Consider the following 10823-nt stretch of genomic DNA (forward strand, 5'->3'; position numbering starts at 1 on the left):
AGCTTTAACAATTTTGAAGTAATCTTTAAGATTGTTTTTGTCATTTTTTTCTTTGAGGTTTTTACATCACTCTACATTCCTTCCTGTACTTGAATAACTTATTTAAGGCAATGACAACTTCTGTGTTTACAGAATGCAGTGCAGTGGAATCTCGGGAAGGTCTGCCATTAGGGTGCCTAGCAACTAGAGTAATACCAACAGTACTTGCCAACTTTTTCTTCTAGGAATTAATGTTTCCTACTCACAACACTCCTGTGAAATTTAAAAGCTATCAAAAGAAAAGCATGAAAGGGACTGATTCATTTAACCACTGCAAATGCTTCCAAAATATCTCATTTTTCCTTTCTGCTGCCCAAATTAGTGGCTAAGGTTATGGAGAGATTTACATCATTGTTGAATGAAGTAATCCATTTATTGAAATCTGATACAAGTGGCTTGAGAGAGGGAAGGGCAGAGAAGAGAGAGATAATGAACTCACTTTTCCTCTCGTTCGAGAAGTAATCTTTCAAACATATGCTTAATGTAGAGAATTGCTTGATTTCAAATCCGTGTTGAAACAGCTGGTGCATTAGTAAGCATGCCTACCCTGCTGTGTTTTCACACTTCTGAGGTGACTGACTTCTTTGAAATAGCTATCCAGCCAACTCAGTGAGAGATTCTGCTGTTCAGTTTAAAGTATTAAACACAAGAAAAATAATTTGGATTCAAAGTTCAGCTTTGGCTTATGTGTTTCAGAGGGTATCCTGCCTTGCTTCCCTGCAGTTCTACAGATTATAAACTCAAGTTATGTAAACATGCTTCTTTTGTACAGCTTTTTAAAGTCTGAAAAAACATCTGTAGAAACCAGCTGATCTCATCACCTTGAGCCAATCTAAGCTCTTAAAGATGTTGGTTTGCTTGGCTTCTTTCTGGGGTTGTTGTACTGTAGGATGTTGGAGGTGCCAGAGGATAGTAGCTTGATATACATCATGTTCCTGTCACAATGCCTAAGGGATTCCAGAATAGAAATAAATGCAAGTTAACTGTTAATGTACAAAATGAGCTGTGCTCAGTCGTAGTGGGTGGAGAGAGCAGAGAAAAATATAGATAACTCCTGTCTGAATTTGTACAGTGACTTTACAAATAGGGATTGTAGCAAGTATAAAAAATAATCTGACCTTGTGAGAGGTCAGATATACAAATATTTGTGGATTACTCAAAAGGGAAAAATAGAATGCTTAATTTGAATTGTTCATGAATTATCTGTTTCAGCTGGAAAGCTACTCATCACACCCCTAATACTGATTCTGGGACTGGCACTGGGAGCCGTAGCTGTTGTAGTAGGTAAGAATAATATAAATGGTTGGGTCTGATTTTTGCAGTGACTTTCTGTATGACTTTAGCATCTCGGTAGGTTTGTTTCTAAGAGACAGTCTCAGATCAGACAGACATTTCTTAGATACGTTTCTATTATGAAGCACATGCAATTTTTTAAATGGCTTGTCTTTAGAATCTTTTTCTTCCTTGCATTTCATGCCTATTGGCTTTATTTCATATTTTGCAATTATTTGGTTAAGGCTTTTTCGAAACTAAGTCTTTAATATAGTTAAAATACCGAAAGGGCTTGAGCAGTCTAACTTGTGCCCTCCCTTTCGCCACCTCAGTGGATCACAGTTATAATATCTTGGCCACATGCATGGCAAAATTTTGGAGGCGCCAGCTATAGTCCCAGTATCCCTCCATCTTGATGATGAAACAACAGTAAGAAGGAAAAAAAAAAAAAGCAGTGAATTAGGCTGAGTCAATCTCAGTCTGATTTAATGCACGGACTGCCAAACTGAATTCCATCACAAAAAGATGAACCATAAACTAATGTGATATAGTTTCAAAGCTCTGTTAATGTGGTTGTATTTATTGCGAGTACAGTTACTCTAGCAACTGTACTCTTTGCCCTGTTTTAGTAATTTCTGCTTTAGAAATAAGCCATAAAAATAAAAATATTATTTTGCCAATACTTCTAAAGCCCGTAAAGTGTACTTTGCTCTAGTGATCTGAGATAATAAGTGCTGGGGAGAAAAGTAAAAATGCCTTAAAAATTATATTACTGCAAAACTGTTCTAATGCAGTAGCAGTAATACCCCGTCTGCTGTTAAAGTCCCATCCTGGGCATAGCCAGATAAGAGACAATCAGGAAAAGCAGCTTGAGTAGTCCAAAAGTATTATTTATAAGAAAGATTTGGTTTTGAGGTGATTGCAACAATATTTACGGCCAACACAACTGTTAAAGTAATCTCAATATCGTACTTAACCATTTTACACCAGTTACAAGGTGGTTCAGCAAAACAAGGACATTGCAAAAGTAGCCTTTTGCAATTTGTTATTACTGTAGTGGTGTTTGGGAAGTAAATCTGCACATTTTCAGTCTGCTGGTGGTAAGAGAAAGGAGGAGGTACTTTTTTTTGAGAGAGAGAGAGAGAGAGAGAGAAAGAGAGAGTACATCTAACAGACAATTTTCTTACATGAATAAATCTGCGTTTTGGGATTTTTATAAATTTGTTCAATCATTTACAGCTTCTTTTTCTCAAAAGGCTTCTTAAAAACAAATAGATCGTTGTCTGGGCAAGGATAAACATTTGGTGTTGCTTCTCAATAGATAAGGACATTTGAAAAACAAAAATTATATATTATAAATATTTTTATTTTTGTATATAATATATGTAAATATGTAAAAATGTAAAGCTTTTGTTGCATGTTATAATGGCTCAATTAAAGATTAAGAGAATTTTTAGAATTGGTAGTCTGCTGAAGAAGATATGAACCCTGAATTAAGTATGTTAAGTAGATATTTCTTAGCTTTTAGATTTGCATGTTACATGTTTATGGAAGCAAGATTGTATTTAGGTCTGAGAATTTCCAAAGTACTGTTAAAAGTTTTTCGTTTGTATCTTATACAAAATAAAGCTTGGCTCAGGAATTAGTTTGTCAGAGATGGGAGAGGGGTTAGCAGGAATTTTGTTGTAATTTAAGCAAGAGAAAGTGTAACTTAACTGATTGCCAAAGAGACTGTTGCAGGCTAGGTTTTATCTGCTTGTCCAAATTCCTCCTCTAAACTTTCTTGAGATATACAGAGCTGTGTCTTAATACTCTCCACATATAAAGAAAGAACACGTTGCATTTTTTTTTTTATGCCTTTTTCTTATTTTCTTATTTTGACAGGTTTATTTGTGTTTCCTATCTATTGCCTTTGTAAAAAGCAGAGGAAGAGGTCACGGACAGGTATGCCCTGGTAAGGATGGGCCATACTCACTGAACTGAGCTGGTCCTGCAAAGGACTATACACGATTTGTGCAACAGAGCAATACAGTGCTGGTAACGGCATCACAGCCATCGCCCTGGAAGAAGAGTGGGGGATCTCCTGCATCTTCTCTCAGCTGAAACACTACTGCAGACCAGAAAGCCTCTTTGCTCTGGTGCACTCTGAACAGGATGGGTCCCCTGACTGCTGCTTTTAAAATATTTTTTCTATTATTACCTTGAAGGGGTTTTTTTGAAAGATTTAAGTCTAAGTTCCTGAACTAGACAATCAAAGTCTGTATTTTAGCCACAACTCTACTACCGATTTGGCCTGTGAAGAAATCATGTAACTGCTAACATGTTCCGTTTAACTTCAGTGTTCGCCTTTAAGGGGGAAATGCTTAGAAGTGTTTGGACTCTTACTGTGTACTGAGCATACTACTTTTGGTATTAAATACTACTTCTGTAAATAACTTCCATCACACAGCATTCTGTTCAGCATACCAAAATCCCATCACATGCCAGAATATGACAGCTGGTTATCTTCTGAGTTGTCCTACTAGAGAGCAAGAGTTCAGATTGCGTTTGTGCAGCATGGATTGCCACAGCCAAATAACAGTGCCTCAGAAATATTCTTACTATTGTTGAAACTTCATGATACTTACAAATATGCTGGTTGGTTTTCCTTTTGTATTTAATTTTTGGAAGTCCATTAATATTGATTAGAAATTGGCATTTGCCAGATGAGTAGAGCATTTTGAACCTTTCTCAGTACAAGAGAAGATTTCAAGGGTTTAGATAACAAGAAGTAACTTGAGACAAAACAGGCCATTGATATCCACTGAAATGTGACACAGAACATAGAAGGAAATGAATTTGAAGAGAAGCTGGAGACCTGTTCTTCTGTTCTGAACTAGCATATAGTACATAGTCTACACACTAGGGTGTGTGCAAGATTGACTTAATGAAATCCTATAACCTAAATAGCATGTACATTTGCTTTGTAAGTAGCCTACGTAAGTCTTAGAGCATCCACTGGCGTTTCATGAAGAAGATGTATGAATTCTGGGTAAAGGAAGTGATCGTTAATTATTAGGAGACCATTTCATTCTTATTCTCTACTTCCAGTGTCACTGTTCCTGGTGTGTAACAGATCTGAAGAGAATAACAATCCATGGCCTTTATTCCTGAGCTTCAGAGTACCTCTGTTCGTCACTGGACTTCTTTCTCATCACATCACTACAAGGGCAATGTAATTTGGAGTTGAGATTCAGTTTTTCATTTTTAATTATAATCCAAATGTATCGTACAAATACAACTTAAAAGAAAATAATGAAGTTGTGTTAACAGTGATATACCAAAGTAAGAAAATTAGAAAAATACCTACTTACATTAAAAAGAGCTGTGATCTTGAAGATTAGATTTGTAGTGTGAAGGTACTTTTTGAATGTTTGAAGACACATATGTGTATATATAGGTGCATATTTATGTGGGAGAGGGGAAAGGGAGATAATCAGTGCCCTAAGTCTACAGACTTCAAAATTAACACTCAGAAATAGTGTATCTTTTGAGAGGGTTTACTTTGTACCTCCTTCTCCGAAAGTTATTACACCTGAATCGAGTTGTAACTTTTAAGTAAACAGTCCACTTCCCTGCCAACATAATACTCAGTTGTTATAAGATACTCACTCTGACTTCAAAGCCTCAGTGGAAGAACTGATGAATTCTGTTTATTTGCAAACACAAATATCAGTTGACCATAGTTGGCTAGTATGTGTCTTTTCAGACAGCTTCTGGTTTTGTTTCCTTGTTATTTTTTTTTTCCTCTTGTTGAAACCGTGAACACAAGCATACTGTAACAGTCAGCAGTACTTAATTTTTTGTTTGAATTTAAGGGCGTGTTAACCCTGTTGTCCTGTCAGTTGAAATAGTACCTTTGTAAGATGTGTTAATTAAGCTGGGAAGCAATGACATTTAGAAGTAAAGTTCAAATACTATTCTCAATGCAAATGCACCTGCTAATTAGATTTCTTCTTCTGTAACACATCACTTTTCTAGTTCTGTTTTATCTGCAGGTAGGAAGCTGCCTTAAAATCAAGTCTTGGTTTTGAGTGTTTTCTGAGGCCATACATATCAGTTGTCTTTGGCTTACTCAGGGATTCTTATTCCTTTGTTTAAATGTCAAATAATGAAAATATTTTTGTATTATTTAGAAAATTTCAGACCTCAGAGAGTGAGAGATGCATTTATATATATAAATAGATTTCATTTTGCAATACAGTCTGTAATACCATGTCAAACTATTCCACTTGAGAATGTTTTAGTACTTGAGATTATCTGTAACTATACAGTGTGTTAATTTCCTTTCTTTTCCTGTTTCCTTATAAACTATGTGAGATACTCTTGCAGTTGTCTTAGCTGTATTTTCTCTTCTGTTCACTATTTTCAGTTTCTGAGTTCAGTAAGATCTGAAATTAAAATGCTAGAATAATGAGCATAAAGGAAAGAAATAGATCTGCATTTATTTTACTTTCAAGAAGAATGTTATGAGTGGAGGGAAAAGCATACGTCTCAACTCCTACATTATAATTTCATTCAGACCATTTGGATTTTATCAGAACAGATTAAATGAAAGTGGTTCTTCATTTTTTTTTTTTTACATGCAGCAAAACTAGGCATATTTGACCATATTTTAAGATGAGAGAGTCCAATCTCCATTTCTCTGTAGAGAAAAAGGTAGGAATGACAATATTTGCTTTTCTCTGTAGATAAGGAAAAAAAATGCAGGAGCCAGGCAGAGTAAGAATACTGAAGTCTTTCTATCCATATAAAAATATGGCCATTTGAATAATATGTAACAAACAATTTTTCATTAACATTATATAGTACAGCCAGTTGAAATGTAAAATCTAACCCAGTGACTTCATCCATTGAAATGTAAATTTTACACAACTATTCTCATTATAGGAAATGTTACATTACATCAAAGTCATGTCATTTATTTTACAGTCATTAATTTTTTTAAGGAAATTGGGTGAACTGTGTAAGAAACGTAAAAGATGTTCTTCTTTCAGGACCTAATGATATTTTGGCTTTTTTAACTGTGCTCTTAAGTCTGAAACCATCAGACTCTTCTATTACATCTTCATTAGCAGGAAATATCATCAGACAGTCTGATTAACCTGCTAAGGTGGATGTTGCTATATGCCGAGTATCCACATTGCATTCACCATATTCAGGATTATTTATTCTTCTAAGAATTGCTTGCTCATCAGTATCTGTATTCAGATTAAGTGCTTAAATCTGTTCTAAGTGAGCTGAATTTCTAAGCTGTCTGGAAATTTTTATGTTAATGTATTGAGGCTCTTTTGCACTTGATCAGAGCTGCATGCCCTGCAGAGGCTCCAGGCTAAGCAGAGCTTTGCTGGCTTCTGCTTGGGCAGGTCTCTGGGTTGTGCCAGTTGCAAGAGACTGCTTGCAATTCAGGCTGAAGCTGCTTTTTCACTTTGACCTGTCGTCTCTCCCTGAATTTGAATAACCTGGATGGAGGTGCACAGCTTCAGCAGTGCTGGCCTTTGCTGCAGCATGGGGCCTTTGTGGACTTCTTTGCTATCTTTTTAGGACCTGTCAGTAATTATACCCACTACAGCTAAAATGTCTGTCTTGATCTTGGTCTTCAGATGAGACTGAAGTAACAAGAGTTGTTCTAGTATTGTGTCACTCTACACTTCCATGTATTTCATGTCTTCAAGTTAGCTCCTGTTTCCAGATCAGCTATTTTCAGGTTAATATGGCATAGTTTGAGCTGCTAGAACCCTTCACAGTTTCCAGTTATGCCTTCAAACTGGCCACTCCAGGTATGTGCTCTATATGCTGAGTTAAGTCTGTATAGCCAAATAAATGCCTTTTTTGGTTTGTTTTTTTTTTTTTTTTTTGTGTGCAGATCTATTGAGTTCTGGTTTTGGTTTTTCATTCTTTTTTTTTTTTCTTCCTCCTTTTGCTCCATGCTGCTTTTCTGCTTTTGAGATTTTATTAACTGGGTCAAGTTTCAGGGCTCTTAACCATGTCTGTGGCAAGGTCTTTTTTTTGCCTGCTGTGGACTTTGTGAGTGTAGTTGTGTATTGAAAGAGCTCGCTCAGGATACGTAACTGGAAAATAATTGTATGGTTGTTTTTTGTAAATATATTTGACATTGAGAGTAGGAAACTGGGTTGGATAGAAGTGAGTGTCAGAAGTGCAGTTTGGAGTAGCCCTGTGCTCTGAAAGACCCATCGATTTTAGTTCTGCACAAAAAAAAAAAAAATTGTTTTCAATTTTTACCACCTTCATAAGCAGTCTACTCGTAATCTTTCAGATGTCATTAAAATACAGTGCACTTTGATCTTTTGTCTTTGGGGCAGTGCAAATGTATATGAAAGGGAGTATTTTTTTTTTTGTTGTTGTTGTTACTACTGCTTACTTCATAACTCTTCCTGGTATGATAACTTTTTTTATTATTTACATATATTTATTGGTTTTGACCAATGTAAAGTTGTACTTATTAAAAATATTAATTAGCCTGTGTGACATTCAGTGGTATGTAGAAAGAACAATAATTCTGTGAGAGATTACAAATTCTCCAGTGATAGAATGGTTTCTCTTGCCTTTTAGATCTGAGAAACCATTTCATGATCAGTAGCCAAACAATTTGCCATGCAGACAATGAGCTTTTTTTTTTTTTTTTTTTTTTAATTAGTTGTGGTAGTTTTGTTCCTGAGCAGACATTGCATCAGTCATAATTCTTGGTATGATAATTACGGTATAGTGCCAAGTTGTACAGGAGAACCATGGATTACTGTTATTTTATAATCTATATTCACCTCTGTTTGTTTTGCTAGTGAAAGGAATTATACAGAAGGAAACTAGAGAGAGAATCTCTTCATATCTTCTAATTTTGTAGCGGGTCTGCTCCTGAAATCAGCCTTAGCCCTTTTAAATCAGGGAATTTGTACGCATTTTATGCCAGCACAGTATTGGGCCAAAATTCTTTGGTATTCCAAAATACTAAGAAGTATGTTAACAGCCATAATTGACAACCATTATGCAGCTACTTGAAAATTTGATTTATTTCTGAAATGCAAAAGGAATCATAAAGGAAGATTGTCCAAATAGCATTCTTACTAAAGCAATTAGTCAGGGAATGAATGTAAGTTTTTAATACGAGAGGGATCTTAATGATTTGACTTACCAGTAGCGTTAAAAACAACGTCCACAGAAAGTGTTAAATAACCTATTTTAAAATTCCAACAAATGTAAGCATGGTATAAGAATTGGAGTTATAGCTGTTTAATGTTTTTCAGGCTTAACGCATAAACTTAAGAAGGCACATGTATTTAAAAAGTAACACTGCTGGTATATTTGCTAGCTTTTTGTACTACTACTGCATGAAAGAAACAACTGAGCCTTGATTCAGCTGCAAAACTAGCAGTGTGGTCACTGCTGAAGCTGGCACATTGCTACAGTTATTTGTGTTTTATTTTTAATTAAAAAAGCAAGCTACCAAATGTGGATTGTTTCAGTTACTTGAGAGTGTAACTTCCTTGCTGTTTCTTCCATACTCTGTGCCTATGGGTTTAGGATCTGTACTTGTTCTCCAGTAAGGAACAGAGTGCTTATTCCTTTAGTGCAACTAATCACTGATGCTCTTAGCCTGATGTTGAAATGACATAGAGAAATTAATGAAACCAGTGCATGCTTGATTTCAGTGCTTCAATTTCATGCTTGATTTTGGTGATGACTTATATCAGGCTTTAATTAGTTATTTTGTTTAATTAGTTATTCCCTAGTTAAAAAAAAAAAACAAGAAAAAGCACATAAATTTCTAAGAGTAATTCAAATTGTTCATTTCTCAATACCTTTAATTTAAAAACAGGTGTTATAGCAATTAATCTAAGAATGCATATCTGTGTGGAAGAAGTTGTGTTTGGAGCTTAGTTGACTCATCAAAACATGAAAGGTAGATCTCAACTGTGTTGTATGGATTGAAGTCCAGAGAGGAGAAAGCTATGTAAAAACTGTTAGGTTTTAGTATAAAGTGGATTTTGCACATACTTGCTTGAACTTGTTGCATGCTTGCCCCATTCAGTGTTTTATCTTGCTGAAAACTTGACAAACATAAAACAGTATTGTTGCAATTTTATTCTTCTGTTACTGAACATGATATTACTAATACAGTGCCACGTTTACCTCATTTTTAGAATGAAAATCTACTCACAGAATCCAAACAAGCTTTTCATGTATTTTAAATCTGTTTTGTAAAAACACTGATACAGTCAAGAAATATTTTTCTTTCATGTCTTAAGATGAGGTATTAGGCAACATGTCTTCAACATGAGGGTGGTCAAACCCTGGAACAGGCTTCTTTGAGAGGTGGCTGATGATCTATGCCTGTTCAAGGGATTTGGACAATGCCCTCAACAACATGATGTATGTTTTGGTTAGCTCTGAAGCAATCAGGAATTGGGATTCTGAAGGTTCCTTCCAACTGAACTTTTCTATTCTTATGCAGGTTGTGGATAAGGAGATCAGTTTTTACTCATGTACTACCTTTTGCATAAAAATGCAATATGAAGAGTTCTTTGGTATCAATTTACATTATGCTGTTTCATGTCCTGAAATTACAAGAACAGGTGTAGATTTTTCCATATCACTGTTTACCAATCTTATAATAAAATGTTTACCATATTTCCAATAATTATACACTTGATTTCTAACTCCTTTTCCTTTCAGATTTTATAATCTGAAACTGATTTCTGGAAATAGTTGAAGACAAAATTGCATCTTAGGAAATGATCCCATTAGATTTTGCTGAGCTATATTGAGAAAAGATTATTGTATTTATTCAAATGCAAACTACCAAAGTCTCTTCTTCATGGCTTTTAATTTTGCATTTTTTTTCCAATTGGGCAGCATTTTGTTACAGAACGAACCATCTGAGTCTAAATAACTCTTTAGGATATATGTTGGAAATTATTTAAGTTGAAAATTATCTTGCCTGTGGTTGAGATGAGAATTAGTGCTGGTTGCTGAGAAAATATCTTCTTTGCTTCTGAGGAGGCTGTCAAAGCTGAACTTCATCTTAGTTTTTCAATGAGTTGATGAGAAGTTTTCTCCTTTTCCCATTTCTTTCTCTATTTTAGTGTCAAGAATTCCCCTTAAGTTTAATGTGAGTAATGGGATGCAAGGTTAGAAAAGTGGCAGGTCATCCTTTTTAGTTTAGCTGTTTCTGGCAGATGAAGAATGCTAGACAAAATTCAGTTTCATTAATAAAGAAACCTCTAATTCCACATTTGAGCTGCATAAAATCTATGTGCATTAGCAGTTAGAACTTTCTGCATGACTAACAGTAAGCCTATAAAAGCTGGAGGCAGGCAATATCACTTGAATTCCGGTATTGTGTGTTTTATATAATGAGAAATTTTAAATGTGTAAGTGCCTTATTGCTTGAAACAAATGAAAAGTGTTCTCCACTTTCCCCCAGTAGAGCAATATCTGTTACGTATTTCTGTTAG

General features: G+C 35.2%; 1 protein-coding gene across 1 annotated transcript in view; it reads left to right on the plus strand.

The window, feature by feature from the left end:
- RNF217 (ring finger protein 217) overlaps positions 1-5760 on the plus strand; it is a 54694-nt gene extending 48934 nt beyond the window's left edge. The window contains exons 5-7 of the mRNA XM_042818363.1: positions 1252-1323; positions 3196-3255; positions 4402-5760. Of these exons, the coding sequence (XP_042674297.1) occupies positions 1252-1323; positions 3196-3255; positions 4402-4529 (260 nt within the window). The 3' untranslated portion in view covers positions 4530-5760. The remainder of the gene's footprint in view (positions 1-1251; positions 1324-3195; positions 3256-4401) is intronic.
- Positions 5761-10823: the final 5063 nt, after the last annotated feature.

The sequence above is a fragment of the Centrocercus urophasianus genome, unplaced genomic scaffold (assembly GCF_019232065.1).
Source record: "Centrocercus urophasianus isolate 14NV4802_14NV808 unplaced genomic scaffold, USGS_Curo_1.0 seq_10, whole genome shotgun sequence".
Classification (NCBI taxonomy): Eukaryota; Metazoa; Chordata; class Aves; order Galliformes; family Phasianidae; genus Centrocercus; species Centrocercus urophasianus.